Below are 22,749 nucleotides of genomic sequence, written 5' to 3' on the forward strand. Positions count from 1 at the left end.
AACGTCACACATTCCTCCTCTCCAGAGATGCTGCCTGACCCGCTGAGTTACTCCAGCTTTTAGTGTCTATCTCCTCGGAGACAATTCAGGATGGAGATAAAATTATGATTTTGCCAGCAATCGTTACGTACAACTGTTGAGTCTCGTTTTTCTAGAGTCAAGCTCCCTGCCCTTAATCGTAATGCCTTATATATTTTAAGGCTACGGTTTATCCCCTCCCACATTCCCCAATCAAGGAACCAACACGTACGCAATAGACAGGACAACAGGTATGTACATATAAGGAGGTACACAGAATTGCTGGGGAAACTCAGCGGGTGCAGCAGCATCTATGGAGCGAAGGAAATAGGCGACGTTTCGGGCCGAAACCCTTCTTCAGACTGATGGGGGGTGGGGGGGGGGGAGAAGGAAGGAAAAGGGGAGGAGGAGGAGGAGCCCGAGGGCGGGCGGATGGGAGGGTGGGAGGAGACAGCTAGAGGGTTGAGGAAGGGGAGGAGACAGCAAGGGCTAGCAAAATTGGGAGAATTCAATGTTAATGCCATAAAGACGCAAGGACCCCAGACGGAATATGAGGTGCTGTTCCTCCAATTTCCGCTGTTGCTCACTCTGGCAATGGAGGAGACCCAGGACAGAGAGGTCGGATTGGGAATGGGAGGGGGAGTTGAAGTGCTGAGCCACCGGGAGTTCAGGTAGGTTATTGGAGACATATAAGGAGATGTTAGTTAGAGGGACAACACTAGAGCTCAGACAGGTACACTCCTTAGTCTTCCCTGCGAGGGGGATTGTATATTCCTCAACCTTGTCAGACGGGGATGGGTAATCCCCTGGTCACAACTATGCAGTAACTGCAAGACATTGTGTATTCCCTTCCTGAAACCTGCAGCCCCAGTTTCAGCAAGCCTGGTCAGCAGCCATTTCATGTTCTTTAATCCAGTCCACCTGGCCAACCATTTTACCTTTACAGAACAATCTTACAGCGTTGATTCAGGATTTACATTCACATTACCAGTATGATGACTAAATTCACATCCCTGGTGCCTTTCGTTGAATTGGCCCACCTCGTGTTGCCTTAACATTAGTTCAGTGTGAACGTTAGTCCCATGTTACTGTTCATGAGTGATGGTGATGCACTTGCCTTTCTCCACAGAGCCACCCTGGAGAACCAGCTTGCTGTGGTGTTAGACAAGATGGGGGAGGCTTCAGCCAAGGTAAGTAAGTAAGTTTATTGGCCAAGTATTCACATACAAGGAATTTGCCTTGGTGCTCCGCCCACAAGTAACAACATGACATACAGTGACTGTTATGAATGACTCAGAAAACACTAAACATTAATAATAATAAGACATTAATGCTAAAACACCATTGATCAAGCATGTGAACCAACAAAATACCAGATCAAAGGGAGGCTACAGATTTTTGGCTGTTGAGTAGAGCAACTACTCGTGGATAGAAACTGTTTTTATGTCTGGCTGCGGCAGCTTTGACAGTCGCCTTCCAGAGGGAAGTGATTCAAAGAGTTTGTGGCCAGGGTGAGAGGGGTCAGAGATGATCTTGCCCGCTCGCTTCCTGGCCCTTGCAGTGTACAGTTCATCAATGGAGGGAAGGTTGCAGTGAATTGCGGGCTCTCTGTTGCTCCTCTCCTGACTTTGCGAGAAGACATAATCTCCATTCACCCTTTCAGAACTGAAACTTCAATCAAGCAGTTAGACAGATGGCAGACACAAGATGCTGGAGTAACTCAGCAGGACATGCAGCATCTATGGAGAGAAGGAATGGGTGGTGTTTTGGGTTGAGACCCTTCTTCAGAAATGTCATCCGTTCCTTCTCTCCAGAGATGCTGCCTGTCCCGCTGAGTTACTCCAGCATTTTTTGTCTATCTTTGGTATAAACCAGCATTTGCAGTCCCTTACTGCACCCACAACTCTTTGGGTGAAAAAGATGTTCCTCATCTACGTTCTAAATGGCCTACCCCTTATTCTTAAACTGTGGCCCTGGTTCTGGACTCCCCCAACATCAGGAACATGTTTCCTGCCTCTAGCGTATCCAATCCCTTAATAATCTTATATATTTCAATAAGATATCCTCTCATCCTTCTAATTCCAGTGAATACAAGCCCAGCCGCTCCATTCTTTCAACGTATGACAGTCCCACCATCCCGGGCATTAACTACGCTGCACTCCCTCAATAGCAAGAATGTCCTTCCTCAAATTTGGAGACCAAAACTGCACACAATACTCCAGGTGTGGTCTCACCAGGGCCCTGTACAACTGCAGAAGGACCTCTTTGCTCCTATACTCAACTCCTCCAGTTATGAAGGCCAACATGCCATTAGATTTCGTCACTGCCTGCTTCTAAGAGATACTGTAGATAGTAGTTCAGGACCGCTCTCTGGTTGTGGTAGGAAGATTCATTTGCCTGATAACAGCTGTGAAGAAACTGTCCCGGAATCTGTCCCGGAGGTGTGCTTTTTCACACTACTGTATCTTTTGAGGGGTGAAGAGAGAGTGGCCAGGGTGCGACTGGCCTTTACTCCAGCACTTTGTACTTGATGTCAGATTGTGGTGTCCGGCCGGCAGTCTGTTTCTTGCCCTTGCTTTGAGGCGCGCTGGAATGCTTCTCTCGGTCACCGTGCCGCTTCTGTTTCCAGGCCCAGCAGCTGTCTGCGGCCATCACCAACGCCTCCCGGATGCAGGTCAACACGCACCGACTCTACATCCTGAAGGACAGTGTCGCCAACCAGTAAGTGTCAACCGCGAGGATTCTCCCGGCCGGGCCAAGCAGCGGAGGCCTGGTTACATCCTGGCAATGGAGGGATGGATGGAGGGATGGATGGATGGATGGAACAAGGGATGGATGGATGGAGGGATGGATGAAGGAATGGAGGGATGGATGGATGAAGGGATGGATGAAGGAATGGAGGGATGGATGAAGGAATGGAGGGATGGATGGAGGGATGGATGGAGGGATGGATGGATGAAGGAATGGATGGATGGATGAAGGGATGGATGGCTTGATGGATGGAGGATGGATGAAGGGATGGATGGAGGGATGGATGGATGGAGGGATGGATGGAGGGATGGATGAAGGAATGGATGGATGGAGGGATGGATGGATGGAGGGATGGATGGATGGATGGATGGGGGCTGGCTGCCGGAATGGCTGGATGGATGGCTGGGGCGGGGGTGGATGGAGGGGTGGATGGAGGGCTGCCGGGCTGGGATGGAGGCCGGAGCTGGCGATGGATGGAAGGGATGGCTGGCTGAGGGATGGATGGAGGGTCGCTGGAGGCTTGCTGGATGGCTGCCGGAAGGGGAGGGCTGGCTGGATGAGGGAGGGCTGGCTGGAGGGGGGCTGGCTGGCTGAAGGCCTGGATGGCTGGAGGGATGGTGGATGGGAGGGAGGCTGGAGCCGGGCTGGCGGGATGGCTGGCGGAGGGCTGGCTGCGGGGATGGAGGGCTGGCTGGAGGGCTGGCTGGCTGGCTGGCGGGATGGCGGGCGGGCTGGCTGGATGAAGGGCTGGGACGGGATGGAGGGCTGGCTGAAGGCTGGATGGATGGAGGGCTGGCATGGGTGGATGAAGCACTGGATGGCTGGAGGGGGCTGGCTGGAGGGCTGATGGGGGGATGAGGAATGGATGGCTGGCGGGATGGCGGGAGGCTGGATGGGGGGCTGGCTGAAGGGATGGCGGGCTGGATGGAGGGCTGGCTGGAGGGCTGGCTGGCGGGAGGGCTGGAGGGCGGGATGGCTGGAGGGCTGGCTGCGGGCTGGCGGGATGCTGGCTGGAGGGCTGGCTGGCTGCCGGGCTGGAGGTATGGCTGGCGGGGGCTGGAGGGCTGAAGGAATGGATGGCGGGCGGGCTGGCTGAAGGCCTGGCTGGCTGGAGGGCTGGCTGGTGGAGGGGTGGTTGGATGGCGGGTGGTTGGAGGGCTGCCTGGCTGGCTGCCGGCCTGGCGGGCTGGCTGACGGGCTGGCTGGCTTGCTGGCTGAAGGGCTGGCTGGCGGGCTGGATGGCTGGAGGGCGGGCGGGACTGGCTGCCGGAAGGCTGGAGGGCTGGCTGGCTGGAGGGGTGGCTGGAGGGCTGCGGGGCTGGCTGGCTGGCGAAGGAATGGCTGGGCTGCCGGGCTGGCTGGCTGCCGGGCTGGCTGGCGGGCTGGCGGGCTGGCTGGCTGGAGGGCTGGCTGGCTGGCTGGCTGGCTGGCGGGCTGGCTGGATGGATGGCGGGCTGGCTGGAGGGCTGGCTGGAGGGATGGATGGATGGATGGATGGAGGGCTGGATGGAGGGAGGGATGGATGGAGGGATGGAGGAATGGAGGGATGGATGGATGAAGGAATGGAGGGATGGATGGATGGATGGAGGGATGGATGGATGAAGGAATGAATGAACTGATGAATGAATGAATGAACTGATGAATGAGTTTATTGACCAAGTATGTACACATACAAGGAATTTGCTTTGGTGCTCCGCTCGCAAGTAACAACACGACACGCGGTCACGGTGGCGCAACGGTAGAGTTGCTGCCTTACAGCGAATGCAGCTTCGGAAACCCGGGTTCGATCCCGACTACGGGCGCTGTCTGTACGGAGTTTGCACGTTCTCCCCGTGACCTGCGTGGGTTTTCTCCGAGATCTTCGGTTTCCTCCCACACTCCAAAGACGTGCAGGTTTGTAGGTTAATTGGCTTGGTGTGAATGTAAATTCAGCATTTTGTGTCTGCATATCTGTTGTGTTGCTGTTCTGTTGTAAGAATGTCGTTGTTGTGCTTTAGAACATATGACAAGAAACTATTATCGCCACTCGTTTGATTGTCTACTGATGATTCTTTTACTCCACAGTGGGAGAGGCGCTGCTATTGGCTTCTTGAAAGTCGGAAACAAAAAACTCTTTGTGCTGGTGAGTCAATTGTTACATAGGGGGGAAAAAACATCGGAAATAGGTGCAGGAGGAGGCCATTCGGCCCTTCGAGCCAGCACCGCCACCTTACTTTTTTCGTTTTTAAATTTAAAAAAAAAATTAAAGTCTTCCATAATCGCTTATCGTGTGGGATCGCCATCAGTGCTTCCACACCTTTAAAAAAAAAATTTAAATCCTGAAATAGAATTTCAAATTTCCTGGAATTTGATGATATTTCCCAGCCTGGTATCAGTAGCAATATCAGTATTTATTTTAATGTCATTTTAACTGAGTACTTGCATACACAGATGAAACGAGAACATTGTTTCTCAATCAGTTCCCGTCAGTGCAGTTAATAAAAACAGAATAAATACATATAGCTTTAAAAATTAAAATGACCGTATCTAAAATAGGCCGAAAAATGGAAATAAAAACAGGCCTTCAGACCGAACAGTGGCTTTGCTTTGACAGGTGCCTCGCTGTCTAAGTATGGGCGAGGTTAGATGTGTTGGTGTATGATATATGGGGAGGGGACACAGTCCGTTAACCAGTCTTATTGCCTGTGGGAAGAAGCTGAGGAGCATCCTGCTGGTGTTGCAGCTGATGCTCCTGTACCTCTTCCCAGATGGCAGAATGGAGAAGATGTGGTGTGATGGATGATAGGGGTCCTTGATGATGGAGATGGCTCTGCTGATGCTCCGCTTCTGATAGATCTTACCCAACTTACCCAACTGCGCATATGCGACTGCCGTCCCAACTGCGCACGCACGGATACTGGGCCCACAGCATGCGTGGGTAGTCTACATCCCTACCGCATTTTCAATTGTGACGCGGCTGATGGGCCTCCCCCAACTGCGCAGGCGCGGATGGTCAGAAATATCCAGGTACAGGTTCACAATCTCTTATCCGAAAACCTTGGGACCAGACACTTTTCGGATTTCGGAATTTTTCGGATTTCGGAATGGAAGATTTTTTAGCGTAGATTTTAGCCGGGTGGCTCAGTGGTAGAGTGCTCGGCTCGTGGCCGCAAGGTCGTGGGTTTGCGCCTCGATCCCGGCAGTTACTCGGTGAGGGAGGTAGCTTGTCTTGTCACCCTAGCGGGGCTACATGGCCTTAGGTGGCCTAGCTCGGGGATTCTTGAATCCCCCGAATAAATAATTTAAAAAAAAGATAAAACATTAAGTAAAACTTTAAACATAAACTGGCTCAACCTAAGCTAAACTGAGCTAAACACATGAAAATATACTTACATGCAGTGTTCAGTGTTTGGAGCTTTTCGGTTTTCCGAATTTCGGATAAAAGGTTGTGAACCTGTACATGCTTTTTTTCCACAAATCATCCCGCGGGCCTGATTGGACCCCTTCACGTCTCTCCATGCGTGCGCAGTGGGCCCGGTGTCCACGCGTGCGCAGTTGGAGAAGGCTCACTGGGCTGGGAAATTTCCCCAAATTTCCCCCAAATAATTTCATTTCCTTAAAATTACCCGAAGACGACCAGAATTTCCCGAATTTCGGGTAATTTCCTTCAAAGCGGAAACACTGATCTTCATATCATTTTGTACGTGAATCGGGGGGGGATCAAGCTCCTGCATCGGGGGGGGTGTCAGCACCCGCTCGCCGGGCGATCTGACCCGGGTCCGTGCTTGTCAATCATCGTGCGGCTTTTGGAGCTCCCAACATCGGTCTCTTGCCCGAGACTGCGGGCTCCGTGATGTTAACGTCCGCAGCAGAGTCGATCCCAGGCAAGGTATCGCAGGCTCCGATGGTAAGTGTACGGCTCAAAGTCAGTCCCGAGCAAGGCCGCCAGCTCCATGATGTTAGGCTGCAGAGCAACCGGAGCTACGATCCGGAAAACATTTGCATCCCCGGCAAGGTAAGAGTGAAAATAAAAGTTTCCCCCGACCCCCCCCCCAATAAAACAAACCAGTGAACATTAACACAAACTTTAAAAACACACTAAAAATAACAAAACAATGACGAAAAGACAGACAGACTGTCGGCGAGGCTGCCATCGCTGACGGTGCCACCCAGTGGATGTAGCCGTTCGTCTGCTCAGTAACCCCCCCCCCTGGGCTTCTCTTTGTAGGACGGGCAAGGTGCCCACCACGAGATGGAGCCGCTGTGCGTGCTGGACTTCTACGTACACGTCTCGCTGCAGCGACACGGTTATGGCAAGGAGCTGTTTGACTACATGATCCAGGTACAAGCTGAAGCTACAACCTGCAGCAGAGAGGGTGGCCACATACACGCCAGTCTGCAGTCTGGAGCAGCAGTGGTGTAGTCATAGAACCGCTGCTCCAAAGCTGCCTCAACCCAACCCGGGGTCCGATCGCCCGGCGCGGGGGAGCTGACATCCCCCCCATGCGGGAGCTTGATCGCCCCGACGCGGAGGGCCCCACCGCCGGCTACGGGAGCCAAGATCGCCCCATCAACGGCGGGCTCAAGGCTCCCGAGAACAAAGAAGGGAAGAGATTGAACTTTGTTTCACCTTCCATCACAGTGAGGAATGTGGAGGAGTCACTGTGGTGGATGTTTATGTTAAAATGTATTTAGTGTGTCTTGTTGCTTTTTATTTGTATGACTGTACGGTGAATCAAATTCCTGGTATGTTGCAAAACATACTTGCCTAATAAAGCATGATTATGATTACAGGGCCTGAGACCCAGATTCATTCCTACTTACGGGTGCTGTCTGTAAGTTTGCACGTGGGTTTACTCCGGGTGCTCCGGTTTCTTCCCGCACTCTAAAGACGTACGGGCTTGTAGTTTACTTGACTCCGGTAAAACAATTGTCAGTTGTTCCTAGTGTGTGTAGGAAAGTGTTAGTGTACCGTAGGTGGTTGCTGGTCAGCGTGGACTCAGTGTGCTGAAAGGCTTATTTCAGTACAGTATCTCTAAACTAAACTCTGAAAGCTAGTCGATCCACCGCCTCACAGCGCCAGAGATTCAGATTCCATCCTGGCCTTGTGGAGTTTGCACGTTCTCCCCTGTGGCCACTTGGGTTCCCTCCGGATGCTCTGGGTTCCGTTAGATCGTAAGGCACAGAAGCAGAATTAGGCCATTCGGTCTCTGACAATTTACAGAAGCCAATTAATCTACAAACCCTGCGTGTTTCCGGGAGGTGGGAGGATACTGGAGCATCTGGAGAAATCCCACGCGTCGCAGGGAGAACATGCAAACTCCACACAGACAGCACCCGAGGTCAGGATCGAACCCAGGTTGCTGGCACTGTCAGGCAGCAACTCGACCGGCGTGCTAATTGGCCACCTCTGGGGAAAATAAAAGGAAAAATATATGTTGTGGGTAAGGATGTTGCGAATTTGAGAAGATGGTGCCACAGGGAGAGGTTGAGTAGGCTGGGTCTCTATTCCTTGGAGTGCAGGAGGATGAGGGGAGATCTTGTAGAGGTGTATAAAATCATGAGAGGAATAGATCGGGTAGATGCACAGAGTCTCTTGCCCAGAGTAGGGGAATCGAGGACCAGAGGACATGGGTTTAAGGTGAAGGGGGAAAGATCTAATAGGAATCTGACATTTTCATGTGAAGGTTGGTGTGTATGGAATGAGCTGAAGAGAGGAGGTAGTTGAGGCTGGGACTATCTCAAAGTTTAAGAAACAGTTAGAAAGGTTCATGGATAGGACAAGTTTGGAAGGATATGGACCAAGCGCAGGCAGGTGGAACTAGTTTCGGTGGGATATGTTGGCCGGTGTGGGCAAGTTGGGCCGAAGGGCCTGTTTCCATGCTGTATGACTCTGACTGTATGTTTCCTGCCTCTAGCGGGTCCAATCCCTTAATAACTTTACATGCCATTGAAATATATAAGATTATTAAGGGATTGGACACGCTAGAGGCAGGAAACATGTTACCGATTTTGGGGGAGTCCAGAAGCAGGGGCAACAGTTTAAGAATAAGGGGTCGGCCATTTAGAACGGATGATGAGGAAAAACCTTTTGACCCAGAGAGTTGTGAATCTGTGGAATTCTCTGCCTCAGGTGGAGGCCAATTCTCTGGATGCTTTCAAGAGAGAGTTAGATTGGGCTCTTAAAGATAGTGGAATTGGGAGATATGGGGAGAAGGCAGGAACGGGGTACTGATTGTGGATGATCAGCCATGATCACAGTGAACGGCGGTGCTGGCTGGAAGGGCCGAATGGCCTCCCGCTGCACCTATTGTCTGTTGACTCTGAAATTCCTGCTTGCTGCAACACCACAGAGTATTGTAAACACAAATACAGGGCAGTTGAACTGAACGGTTCTGTATTTATGTTCACGATATTCTGTTGTGCTGCAGCAAGCAAGAATTTCATTGTCCTATCTGGGACACATGACAATAATGCCCCTGTCCCACTTAGGAAACCGGAACGGAAACCTCTGGAGACTTTGCGCCCCACCCAAGGTTTCCGTGCGGTTCCCGGAGGTTTTTGTCAGTCTCCCTAATGGTCGAAAGTGGTTTCCGCTTCTTCTATCTTCCGGCGATTATTTCAAAAAATTCAAAACCGGCCGCGACTAAAAATAGATTGCCGTTTTAAAAACCGGTGATTTCTTAGTGGAAGCCGGTTGCGGTGCTAGTTGAAGGTGGTTGCCGGAGGTTGCAGGTGGTTGCCGGAGGTTTCCGGAGGTTGCAGGTCTTGCCTTCCACTACCTGCACCTCCGGCAACCACCTGCAACCTCCGGCAGGTTGAATTTTTGATTTTTTTTTACCGGAACATAGAAGAAGCGAAACCACTTTCGACCATTAGGGAGACTGAGAAAAACCGCACGGAAACCGCACGGAAACCTTGGGTGGGGCGCAAAGTCTCCAGAGGTTTCCGTTCAGGTTTCCTAAGTGGGACAGGGGCATGACTCTCTTGACTTGACTTGACTTGAACAAACATTAAAGACTTGTCTCCATTGTTTGTGGCAGTATGAAGGGATACAGCCTTCCCATCTGGCCATCGATCGCCCATCCAGCAAGTTCCTCAGCTTCCTCAGGAAACATTATCGCCTTGCAGCCACGATTCCTCAGGTGAGCTCACCTGGAGTTCAGTCGTATGATGCTGGTTGTAGGATCGCTCCTGGAAGTGGGGCTGTGCTTCCTTAAATTCCATCAGAGACCGTTTAGTCTATGGTCACGTGGATGGAGGTACAGTGAGAAGCTTTCACGTTGCATGTTGTCAGTGCAGAGGCAATGCATGATTGTAATCTTTGGGACGACAGATGGCACAATGGGCTAAGTGTTCGGCTGGCGACCGGAAGGTAGCCGGTTCGAATCCCGCTTGGAGTGCATACTGTCGTTGTGTCCTTGGGCAAGACACTTCACCCACCTTTGCCTGTGTGTGAATGTGTGTGAATATGTGTGAGTGATTGGTGGTGGTCGGAGGGGCCGTAGGCGCAGATTGGCAGCCACGCTTCCGTCAGTCTGCCCCAGGGCAGCTGTGGCTACAGAAGTAGCTTACCACCACCGAGTGTGACTGAGGAGTGAATGAATAATGCGATGTAAAGCGCCTTGAGTATTAGAAAGGCGCTATATAAATCCCATCCATTATTATTATTAATGAACCCTGCCGCCCTGCACAGGGACAGGATAAAGGGAATAATCTTTAGTGCAAGGCAAAGTCCGATTAAACATAGCCCGAGCAAGGGTTTCCAATCACAGTAGCTCAGGACCGTAGCTGAGAAGGAATTTCCTAATCTGAGGAAGGACATTCTTGCCATAGAGTGAGTACAGAGAAGGTTCACCAGACTGATTCCTGGGATGTCAGGACTTTCATATGAAGATAGATTGGATATACTCGACTTGCACTCGCTAGAATTTAGAAGATTGAGGGGGGATCTTATAGAAACTTACAAAATTCTTAAGGGGTTGGACAGGCTAGATGCAGGAAGATTGTTCCCGATGTTGGGGAAGTCCAGAACAAGGGGTCACACAGTTTAAGGATAAGGGGGAAATCTTTTAGGACTGAGATGAGAAAAACATTTTTCACACAGAGAGTGGTGAATCTGTGGAACTCTCTGCCACAGAAGGTAGTTGAGGCCACAGTTCATTGGCTATATATAAGAGGGAGTTAGATGTGGCCCTTGTGGCTAAAGGGATCAGGGGGTATGGAGAGAAGGCAGGTACAGGATACTGAGTTGGATGATCAGCCATGATCATGTTGAATGGCGGTGCAGGCTCGAAGGGCCGAATGGCCTACTCCTGCACCTATTTTCTATGTTTCTTTCGTCAGAGGGTTGTCAATCTGTGGGATTGTGCCACAGATGGCTGTGGAGGCCATCAATGGATACTTTTAAGACAGAGATAGAAGATAAATTCTTGATTAGAACGGGTGTCAAGGGTTGTGGGGTGAAAAATGGGATTAGGAGACCAAGATCAGCCATGATAGACAACAGGTGCAGGAGTAGAGGCCATTCAGCCCTTCGAGCCAGCACAGCCATTCACTATGATCACGGCTGATCATCCACAATCAGTACCCCGTTCCTGCCTTCTCCCCATATTCCTTGACTCCGCTATCTATCTAACTCTCTCTTGAGAGCATCCAGAGAATTAGCCTCCACCGTCTCCCGAGGCAGAGAATTCCACAGAACCACAACTCTCTGGGTGAAAACATTTTTCCTCATCTCCGTTCTAAATGGCCGACCCCTTATTCTTAAACTGTGGCCCCTGGTTCTGGACTCCCCCAACATCGGGAACATGTTTCCTGCCTCTAGCGTGTCCAATCCCTTAATAATCTTATATGTTTCAATAAAATCCCCTCTCATCTAAATTCCAGTGTATACAAGCCCAGACACCCCATTCTTTCAACATATGACAGTCCCACCATCCCGGGATTGAATGGCGGAGTGGACTCGATGGGCTGAATGGCCTAATTTTACTCCAACAACTTGTGAATACTCTCAACGTTGCCTTGCCGATGTCTTTCCTCTGTGTTCTTGGCCTGGTTGTGTCTGTGTACAGTCCTGTGTTACTACTTTAAACCAGGGATGTATGTGTGTGGCCAAGAGCCAAAAGCTAACCGCACTCGATGGATGAACTAACAGGGTCCTTTTTCTATCTGTTTCCTCTTCCAGGTTAACAACTTTGTGGTGTTTGATAGTTTCTTCAGGGACAGACAGCGTAAGTTCCAGCTATTCTATATAACGGATGGCATTTAATGTTGGCTGTGCCCACCAGATTGTGCCAATTCAGAATGGGCAATGGACAGGCCAGAACAGAGCTGACCAGCCCTCCCATCTGACATGGGGGCAGAATTAGGCCATTCAGCCCATCGTGTCTACTGCTCCATTCGAGCCTCTCGAGCAGTGGGGGAGTCTAGGACCAGAATAAAAGATAGACACAAAATGCTGGAGGAACTCAGCGGGTGAGGCAGCATCTCTGGAGAGAAGGAATGGGTGACGTTTCGGGCCGAGGCCCTTCAGACCCGAAACATCGCCCGTTCCTTTTCTCCAAAGATGCTGCCTCACCCGCTGTTACTCCAGCATTTTGTGTCTACCTTCGATTTTAACCTACATCTGCAGTTCTTTCTTACTCGGAATAAAAGGACTTGCCTTTAGAATGAAAATGAGGAGGATTTTCTTTAGCCAGAGGGTGGTGAATCCATGGAATTCATTGCCACAGATGGCAAGTCATATGCTGAGAGAATGGAGCGGCTGGGCTTGTATACTCTGGAGTTTAGAAGGATGACAGGGGATCTTATTGGAACATATAAGATTATTAAGGGATTGGACATGCTAGAGGCAGGAAACATGTTCCCGATGTTGGGGGAGTCCAGAACGGAGATGAGGAAACACTTTTTCACACAGAGAGTTGTGAGTCTGTGGAATTCTCTGCCTCAGAGGGCGGTGGAGGCAGGTTCCCTGGATACTTTCAAGGGAGAGCTGGATAGGGCTCTTAAAGATAGTGGAGTCAGGGAATATGGGGAGAAGGCAGGAACGGGGTCCTGATTGTGGATGATCAGCCATGATAATAATAATAATAATGGATGGGATTTATATAGCGCCTTTCTAATACTCAAGGCGCTTTACATCGCATTATTCATTCACTCCTCAGTCACACTCGGTGGTGGTAAGCTACTTCTGTAGCCACAGCTGCCCTGGGGCAGACTGACGGAAGCGTGGCTGCCAATCTGCGCCTACGGCCCCTCCGACCACCACCAATCACTCACACACATTCACACACAGGCAAAGGTGGGTGAAGTGTCTTGCTCAAGGACACAACGACAGTATGCACTCCAAGCGGGATTCGAACCGGCTACCTTCCGGTTGCCAGTCGAACACTTAGCCCATTGTGCCATCTGTCGTCCCAAATGATCACATCGCCCTGTCTAGCTCTCTCTTGAAAGTATCCAGAGAACCGGCCTCCACCGCCCTCTGAGGCAGAGAATTCCACAGAATCACAACACTCTGTGAGATAAAGTGTTTCCTCATCTCCGTTCTAAATGGCTTACCCCTTATTCTTAAACTGTGTGGCCCCTGGTTCTGGACTCCCCCAACATCAGGAACATGTTTCCTGCCTCTAGCCTGTCCAAACCATTAATAATCTTATATGTTTCAATAAGATGCCCTCTCATCCTTCTAAACTCCAGAGTGCACAAGCCCAGCTGCTCCATTCTCTGAGCATATGACAGTCCCGCCATCCCGGGAATTAACCTTGTGAACCTATGCTCTCAATTTTGTATTTTGATATAAATCTGTGTTTTTTATGCTATTTAACTGCCTATATCCTTAAGGGCCTGTCCCACTTGGCGATATTTTCGGTGACTGCCGGCATCATTGACTGACGTATCAGGTCACCAAAACATTTGCGTCTTGATGACGTATTGACGATGACACGCTGGGTTTTTTTCAAGTATCGCAACATTTTTTTTGTCGCTGCTGGAGTTTGAAATGTTCAAAATCTTTTGGCGACACTGATATGACGCCGGCAGTCGCCGAAAGAAATTGCCAAGTGGGACAGGATTGTTTTAAATTGTATTTTCATTTAGACCTGTGTTTCTTTTGTGGAAAGCACTTTGGGTTGCATTCAATTGTATGAAAAGTGCTATATAAATAAAGTTATCATGAAGTAAATATTTTAAATCAGCATCTGTGGAAAAAGTTCACTTCGAAACAGACAAAGACAACCGTTAAGACCATTATAACCATATAACAATTACAGCACGGAAACAGGCCATCTCGGCCCTACAAGTCCGTGCCGAACAACTTTTTTCCCTTAGTCCCACCTGCCTGCACTCATACCATAACCCTCCATTCCCTTCTCATCCATATGCCTATCCAATTTATTTTTAAATGATACCAACGAACCTGCCGCCACCACTTCCACTGGAAGCTCATTCCACACCGCTACCACTCTCTGAGTAAAGAAGTTCCCCCTCATGTTACCCCTAAACTTCTGTCCCTTAATTCTGAAGTCATGTCCTCTTGTTTGAATCTTCCCTATTCTCAAAGGGAAAAGCTTGATCACATCAACTCTGTCTATCCCTCTCATCATTTTAAAGACCTCTATCAAGTCCCCCCTTTAACCTTCTGCACTCCAGAGAATAAAGAACTAACTTATTCAACCTATCTCTGTAACTTAGTTGTTGAAACCCAGGCAACATTCTAGTAAATCTCCTCTGTACTCTCTCTAAATTCAAAGACCCATTCAAAGCTGTAATTTTAACGTCCGACGGGCGTGGTTCTAGAGACCCAGAGGCAACAGTGTATGTCTGAGTTCTCCAGCAACACACACACAGAAATACCAGAAAACGGGGGTTAATATACCTCCAGACTCAATATCAATTGCATGAGGTAATGTCCCAAGAAACATCAGCCACCTCCAAATATGGAGTTGTTTTTCATTCGTTGCCAAGAGCCAGGCATTCCAATGACACTAGTAATCCTCCCCTGCCCCCTTCTTAGCGGTTTAAACTATTAAACTAAAAAAAAAATCAAGCCATGATATTTGGCCAAGTATCCCACAATGCAATAGCAATTGCCTCTTTACAACAGGACAGCTTATATATGACAACAACCGATAATAGTAACTAACTCTTTCATCTGCAGTTCCATCTTTCTATCTTTCGGCTTGTATTCACTGGAGTTTAGAAGGATGAGGGGGGGTTTTATAGAAACACATAAAATTATAAAAGGACTGAACAAGCTAGATGCAGGAAAAAATTTCCCAATGTTGGGCGGGTCCAGAACCAGGGGCCACACACAGTCTTAGAATAAAGGGGAGGTCATTTAAGACTGAGGTGAGAAAAAACTTTTTCACCCAGAGAGTTGTGAATTTGTGGAATTCCCTGCCACAGAGGGCAGTGGAGGCCAAGTCACTGGATGGATTTAAGAGAGAGTTAGATAGAGCTCTAGGGGCTAGTGGAGTCAAGGGATATGGGGAGAAGGCAGGCACGGGTTATTGATAGGGGATGATCAGCCATGATCGCAATGAATGGTGGTGCTGGCTCGAAGGGCCAAATGGCCTCCTCCTGCACCTATTTTCTATGTTTCTACATATCCCGTGCAAAATGCATTCGGCCTCATGGACACACAATCACAGTTGAAGGGGGGGGGGCGGTTTAGGCTGGGAGGTGCGGGCAGGTGTCTTGTTTTACCGTTGCTGACCTGGTGCATCCATCGCTCATTCTCTTCCCCCTGTGTGGCAGTGCGCGGGACGAGACTGGTCCACAGAAGCATCACAAAGAAGGTGGAGCAGGATATCAAACCGTACTCCATCACCGTGCGGGAGGGTAAGTGTGTGTACGCGCGGCAGGAGAGTTGCTGCCTCGCAGCGCCAGTTCTTAAACGATGGGATAGTCCCAGCCTCAGCTACCTCCTCTGGCCTCTTGTTCCATAAACCCACCACCCTCTGTGTGGAAAAAGGTACCCCTCGGATTCCTATTCAATCTTTTCCCCTTCACCTTGAACCTGTGTCCTCTGGTCCTCGATTCCCCAACTCTGGGCTAGAGACTCTGTGCGTCTACCCGATCTATTCCTCTCATTTATGTAGACCTCATGATTTTGTAGACCATAAGATGTCCCCTCATCCCCCTGCGCTCCATGGAATAGAGACCCAGCCTACTCAACCTCTCCCTATAGCTCACACCCTCTAGTCCTGGCAACATCCTCGTAAATCGTTTAGACAATAGACAATAGGTGCAGGAGTAGGCCATCCCCAATCACTACCCTGTTCCTGCCTTCTCCCCATATCCCCTGACTCCGCAATCTTTAAGAGCCCTATCTACCTCTCCTTTGAAAGTATCCAGAGAACCGGCCTCCACAGAGGCAGAGAATTCCACAGACTCACAACTCTCTCTGTGAGAAAAAGTGTTTCCTCGTCTCCGTTCTAAATGGCTTACCCCTTATTCTTAAACTGTGTGTGGCCCCTGGTTCTGGACTCCCCCCCCCCCCCCCCCCCCAACATCGGGAACATGTTTCCTGCCTCTAGCGTGTCCAAACCCTTAATAATCTTACATGTTTCAATAAGATATCCTCTTATTTTTGTTGCCGTCTCTCCTCCTGTAGAGGCCCCGCAAGAACAGGAGCTTCCCTGGCCCTTCAACCAGTCTCCGTCACTGATGCGGTCCAACAGCCTGGGCTGCGCCTCCCGCCAGCAAGAAGGTGCCCGCTACGTCAGGGGGGTGCGCCACCCGGCGCTGAACGGCACGAGGGAGCAAGACGACCCCTCTGTCCACAAGAGGAGAACCAGGTAAATTATTCTCCACAGGTGTAAGAATGGGGAAGGGCAGTGCTGGCTGTTCAGTTATAGTTACACAAAAACCTGGCCAAACTCTGTGGGTGAGGCGGCATCTATGGAGCGGAGGAATGGGTGACGTTTCGGGTCGAGACACTTCAGAAGAAGAAGGGTCTCAACCCGAATCATCGCCTATTCCTTCGCTCCATAGATGCTGTCTCACCCACTGAGTTTCTCCAGCTTTTTGTCTACCTTCGATTTTTCCAGCATCTGCAGTTCTTTCTTCAACGTTAAGTTTTAGTTGATCGACTCAGTCTGATATTCGTGTTGTACAAAGAATTTGTATAATTATTTATAAACTATGTTGGCTTATATATGGATGTATGTTTGTGTGTGTGTATGTGTATATATATATATATGTGTGTGTGTGTGTGTGGGTATATATATATATATGTATGTGTGTGTGTGGGTATATATATATGTATGTGTGTGTGTGTATGTGTATATATATATATATATATGTGTGTGTGTGTGTGGGTATATATATATATATGTATGTGTGTGTGTGGGTATATATATATATGTATGTGTGTGTGTGTATGTGTATATATATGTATATGTGTGTGTGTGTGTGTGGGTATATATATATATATGTATGTGTGTGTGTGGGTATATATATATATACCTGTATATATATGTGTGTGTGTGTGTGGGTATATATATATATATATGTGTGTGTGTATATATGTATGAATTGTGTGTGAGTCTGTGTGTGTGTCTGCATGTGTGTGTGTCTGTGTGTCTGCATGTGTGTGTGTCTGCGTGTGCGTGTGTCTGCGTGTGTGTGCGTGTGTGTGTGTCTGTGTGTGTGTGTGAGTGATCTCTCGTGATGTATATGGGGATGTGGGCTGCTGATGTGTCCTTGTTGATTCATGTTCTCTCTGCTTCTCTCTCTGTTTCTCCTCCTCCTCCTCCTCTCCTCCCCAGCTCCCTCACTCGCTGTCAGCCTTCCTTCCAATGACATTGCCCTCTCATTAGCCTCTCCTGTTTCTCACCACTCTGAGTAAAGTGCAAATCTTTAAAGTATGACGTGGGTTTTAACAAAGCCTTTTTTTTTTTACCTTGTATGTAAATCAATTGTTAATATTTTTTACAGTGAACTTGGGATAGTTTTTAAATTCTAGAATCAATTCTGATTTCTTAAAAAAACGCTGTTGTTAATCGATTTTGCTGAACCTTTCTGTGGAAATATCCTACAATCCACTGATGTGCAGGTTTAGAAGTTGATTGGCTTCGGTACAATAGTAAATTGTCCGTGTGTGTGTGTGTAGGATAGTGCTGGTGTACAAAGTGGTCGCAGGTCGGCGCGGACTCGATGGGCCGAAGGGCCTGTTTCCGCACTGTACCTCGAAAGTAAAGTAAGGCAGAGTCTTTGTGTTTTCCCAAAGGAGTGGAATGATTCTTACGCCCCTGTCCCACGTAGGAAACCTGAACGCAAACCTCTGGAGACTTTGCGCCCCATCCAAGGTTTCCGTGCGGTCCCCGGAGGTTTTTGTCAGTCTCCCTACCTGCTTCCACTACCTGCAACCTCCGGCAACCACCTGCAACCTCCGGGAACCGCACGGAAACCTTGGGTGGGGCGCAAAGTCTCCAGAGGTTTCCGTTCAGGTTTCCTAAGTGGGACAGGGGCATTATTAGTAAGCAAAGAGGTGAGAGATTGCCAGGGTAGGTGGAGATGCAGAGTTGAGGGGCCAGAGGACCCTTCTAATTAGTCTGAAGAAGGGTCTCCACCCGTTCCTTCTCTCCAGAGATGCTGCCTGTCCCGCTGAGTTACTCCAGCATTTTGTGTCTACCTTCGATTTAAACCAGCATCTGCAGTTCCTTCCTGCACCCTTCAAATTAGTTTGTTCTTTACCGAACAGTGAGAGGCCTGGATAGAGTGGATGTGGAGAGGATGTTTCCACTAGTGGGAGAGTCTAGTACCAGAGGGCACAGACTCAGAAATAAAGAGCTATTCCTTCGCTGCCTGTCCCGCTGAGTTACTCCAGCATTTTTGTCTACCAGAAATAAAGGGCGTTCTTTCAGCAAGGAGATGAGGAAGAATTTCTTTCGTCAGAGGGTGGTGAATCTGTGGGATTCTTTGCCACAGAAGGCTGTGGAGGCCAAGTCAATGGATATATTTAAGGCTGCGGTTGATAGATTCTTGATTAGTACGGGGTGAACGGGATTTAGGAGGGAGAGATAGATCAGCCACGATTGAATGGCGGAGTAGACTTGATGGGCCGAATGGCCTAATTCTGCTCCTATCACCTATGATCTTTAAGAGCATGTGGGTGATGAATGCATGTTGTGTTTTGGTCCAGGTGATGTGTTTTGGTACAGGTGCCTGGGTATATGTGTGTGCAGTGTATATATGTATGTGCCACTTGGGGATGGGAGGGTGATGAACAAACTTGCCCCCTGGCAGTAGTGAATGAGGAGGTCAGCTTCCAGAAGTCAACGGCTTTGTTCTTTTGTATTATTTCTGCTTGTTTCACTACACAACTGCCAGCTATCTCTCTCGTGCAGGCTATGCTGTCGGCATGGGCACTGGTTATTTAGATGTTGATGTGGGCATGTTTGGTGAGATGGTCCATGCCCCAAGTTGTCTAGCTGTGACTTGAAGAGCAACAAGGTTGGTGTCGGGAAGGATGTTCCACTCCGGGACTGGATAGTCCATGGATATAGTGACTGTAGATAGCTTCATGTGTTTGCTCTCATTCTAGTATACATACAGTGACCCGAGGACTGTCTTGTAGATTGGATTGAATGAGTTGAGAGATGTTACATAGAAACATAGAAAATAGGTGCAGGAGTAGAGGCCATTCGGCCCTTCGAGCCTGCACCGCCATTCGATATGAACATGGCTGATCATCCAACTCGGTATCCCATCCCTGCCTTCTCTCCATATCCCCTGATCCCTTTAGCCACAAGGGCCACATCTAACTCCCTCTTAAATATAGCCAATGAACTGTGGCCTCAACTACCTTCTGTGGCAGAGAATTCCACAGATTCGCCACTCTCTGTGTGAAAAATGTTTTCCTCATCTCGATCCTAAAAGACTTCCCTCTTAGCCTTAAACTGTGACTGGGGATGATGCCACGAGTCTCCCTGTAGACAGTAAATAAGCGGGCGTTGGTGCGTCTAGACCCAGCCAAGGCGATTTAACAGATCAGAAACACTTGACTGTCTTGAGCAGTCGTTATAGACAAACTGGGCTGGCTGCACTGGTGGACTCGGTTTGTACTTGCTAGAATTTAGAAGATTGAGGGGGGATCTTATAGAAACGTACAAAATTCTTAAGGGGTTGGACAGGCTAGATGCAGGAAGATTGTTCCCGATGTTGGGGAAGTCCAGAACTATGGGTCACAGTTTAAGGATAAGAGGGAAATCTTTTAGGACCGAGATGAGAAAAAAAAAATTTTTTTACACACAGAGAGTGGTGAATCTGTGGAATTCTCTGCCACAGAAGGTAGTTGAGGCCACAGTTCATTGGCTATATTTAAGAGGGAGTTAGATGTGGCCCTTGTGGCTAAAGGGATCAGGGGGTATGGAGAGAAGGCAGGTACAGGATACTGAGTTGGATGATCAGCCATCATCATATTGAATGGCGGTGCAGGCTCGAAGGGCCGAATGGCCTACTCCTGCACCTATTTTCTATGTTTCTCTCGGAGGAAACCCACGCAGGTCACGGGGATAGCGTGCAAACTCCGTACAGACAGCACCCGTAGTCGTGATCGAACCCGGGTCTCTATCGCTGCACTCGCTGTACGGCAGCAACTCTACCGCTGCGCCATAAACTTGTAATGTTGCTCCAGGCAAATTTTTCATTGTACCTGTATGTAACCGTACTAGTGCAGACGGCAATAAATGCAACTTGATTTGATAGATGCTGCCTCACCCGCTGAGTTTCTCCAGCATTTCTGTCTACCTTTGAGTTAACACTTCTACTCACTGGTCTGACTGACAAAGGCAGGCACTAGAGCAGAGTTTACCACAGAGTTTTTCTGGTGAGGTGCCCACATTGTCTGGCAATGTTCCAACAGTAGGCGGACTAATGCGTTGACACGACCTCCTTAAGCCCCTGTCCCACTTTCACGACCTAATTCCCGACCTCTGCCGAGTTTGCCCTTGACTCGTACTCGCAGCCTGGTCGTAGGAGGCCGTGATGCTAGTCGTAGGTACCCGTGGCATCAAGTAGGTCGGGGCATTTTTTCTAGCCTGATGGAAAAATGTCCACGAGGAAAAAAGGTGGTGAATTAGGTTGTGGAAGTGGGACAGGGGCGATTCTGTTTATCGGTTGTGTACTTCACAGTGGCGCAGCGGGTAGAGTTGCTGCCTCACAGCGCCAGAGACCCGGGTTCCATCCTGACCTCGGGTGCTGTCTGTATGGAGTTGGCACGTTATCCCTCGAAATGCATGGATTTTGTCCTGGTGTTTATCATGGGGTCAGTGTCCAGTGAAAAGCTTTTTGTTGCGTGCTATCCAGTCAGCGGAAAGACAACACACGATTACAATCGAGCCGTTCACAGTGTACTGATACAAGATAGGGGAATAACGTTTAGTGCAAGGTAAAGTCCGATTGAAGACAGTACGAGGGTCTCCAATGAGGTAGATGGGAGGTCAGGACCACCCTCTAGTTGGTTCAGTTGCCTGATAACAGCCGGGAAGAAACTGTCCCTGAATCTGGAGGTGTGCGTGCGTTTTCACACTTCTGTACCTCTTGCCCGATGGGAGAGGGGAGAAGAGGGAGTGACCGGGGGTGAGACTGGTCCTTGATGATGCTGCTGGCCTTGCCGAGGCAGCGTGAGGTGTAGATGGAGTCGATGGAAGGTTTGTTTGTGTGTGATGGTCTGGGCTACGTCCACAATTCTCTACAATTTCCCGCGATCTTGGATGGAGCTGTTCCCAAACCGTGCATCCGGATAAAATGCTTTCCACGGCGCATCCGTAGAAGTTGGTGAGAGTTGCTGGGGACATGCCGAACTTCCGAAGCCTTCTGAGGAAGTGGGAACATGGGGCAGCCACGGTGGCGCAGGGGTAGAGTTGCTGCCTCACGGCGCCAGAGACCCGGGTTCCATCCTGACCACGGGTGCTGTCTGTACGGAGTTTGCACGTTCTCCCTGTGACCTGCGTGGGTTTTCTCCGGGTGCTCCGGTTTCCTCCCACACTCCAAAGACGTACAGATTTGTGGGTTAATTGGCTTTGGTGTAATTGCATATTGTCCCCAGTGTGTGTAGGATAGTGTTGGTGTATGGGGATCGCTGGTCGGCACAGACCCGATGGCCCGTTCCCACGCTGTATCTCTAATCTAAAAGGTAGAGGCGTTGGTGTGTTTTCTTGGCCTTTTGCTTCGATATGACTGGTTCAGGACAAGTTGCTGGTGATATTTGCCCCCAAGAACTTGAAGCTTTCAGCAAACTGGAATTTTGAACACGTTACCTCTGTCTTGGTTTTAATGTGTTGTGAAATTAGGAGCAATACACAATAGGTGCAGGAGGAGGCCATTCGGCCCTTCGAGCCAGCACCACCATTCAATGTGATCATCATCCACAATCAGTACCCCGTTCCTGCCTTCTCCCCATATCCCCTGACTCCGCTATCATTAAGGAGCATTAAGACATTAGGAGAATAAGGGGTAGGCCATTTAGAACGGAGACGAGGAAACACTTTTTTTAGGATTATTAAGGGATTGGACACGCTGGAGGCAGGAAACATGTTCCCGGTGTTGGGGGAGTCCTGAACCAGGGGCCACACACAGTTTAAAAATAAGGGGTAGGCCATTTAGAATGGAGACGAGGAAACACTTTTTAGGATTATTAAGGGATTGGACACGCTGGAGGCAGGAAACATGTTCCCGATGTTGGGGGAGTCCTGAACCAAGGGCCACAGTTTAAGAATAAGGGGTTGGCCATTTAGAATGGAGACGAGGAAACACTTTTTTTTAGGATTATTAAGGGATTGGACACGCTGGAGGTAGGAAACATGTTCCCGATGTTGGGGGAGTCCAGAACCAAGGGCCACACACAGTTTAAAAATAAGGGGTTGGCCATTTAGAATGGAGATGAGGAAACACTTTTTCACCCAGAGAGCTGTGAGTCTGTGGAATTCTCTGCATGGTGGAGGCCAATGCTTTCAAGAGAGAGTTAGATAGAGCTTTTAAAGATAGCGGAGA

General features: G+C 49.3%; 1 protein-coding gene and 1 long non-coding RNA gene across 2 annotated transcripts; one reads left to right on the top strand and one right to left on the bottom strand.

The window, feature by feature from the left end:
- Nucleotides 1-246: 246 nt before the first annotated feature.
- On the top strand, nt 247-18,001 carry atat1 (alpha tubulin acetyltransferase 1). Its single transcript, XM_033016651.1, has 10 exons — nt 247-287; nt 716-1,208; nt 2,648-2,739; nt 4,834-4,891; nt 6,977-7,090; nt 9,792-9,893; nt 11,936-11,981; nt 15,508-15,591; nt 16,367-16,550; nt 17,523-18,001. The coding sequence occupies exons 2-10, from the start codon at nt 1,101-1,103 to the stop codon at nt 17,554-17,556; spliced, it is 822 nt and encodes a 273-aa protein (XP_032872542.1). The 5' UTR covers nt 247-287; nt 716-1,100; the 3' UTR covers nt 17,557-18,001.
- On the bottom strand, nt 14,788-15,401 carry LOC116969899. The gene is made up of 2 exons (XR_004410954.1): nt 15,356-15,401; nt 14,788-14,922 (listed from the first exon to the last, which is right to left on the bottom strand). It is a non-coding gene; the product is annotated as an uncharacterized LOC116969899 (long non-coding RNA).
- Nucleotides 18,002-22,749: the final 4,748 nt, after the last annotated feature.

The sequence above is a fragment of the Amblyraja radiata genome, unplaced genomic scaffold, assembly GCF_010909765.2.
Source record: "Amblyraja radiata isolate CabotCenter1 unplaced genomic scaffold, sAmbRad1.1.pri scaffold_391_ctg1, whole genome shotgun sequence".
Lineage (NCBI taxonomy): Eukaryota > Metazoa > Chordata > Chondrichthyes > Rajiformes > Rajidae > Amblyraja > Amblyraja radiata.

Bases quoted from the DNA above. Each gene is read 5' to 3' on its own strand.
- atat1 (XM_033016651.1), top strand. From the start codon at position 1,101: ATGTTACTGTTCATGAGTGATGGTGATGCACTTGCCTTTCTCCACAGA. The intron at 4,892-6,976 runs GTGAGTCAATTG...TTCTCTTTGTAG, and splicing joins ACAAAAAACTCTTTGTGCTG to GACGGGCAAGGTGCCCACCA. The intron at 7,091-9,791 runs GTACAAGCTGAA...TGTTTGTGGCAG, and splicing joins TGTTTGACTACATGATCCAG to TATGAAGGGATACAGCCTTC.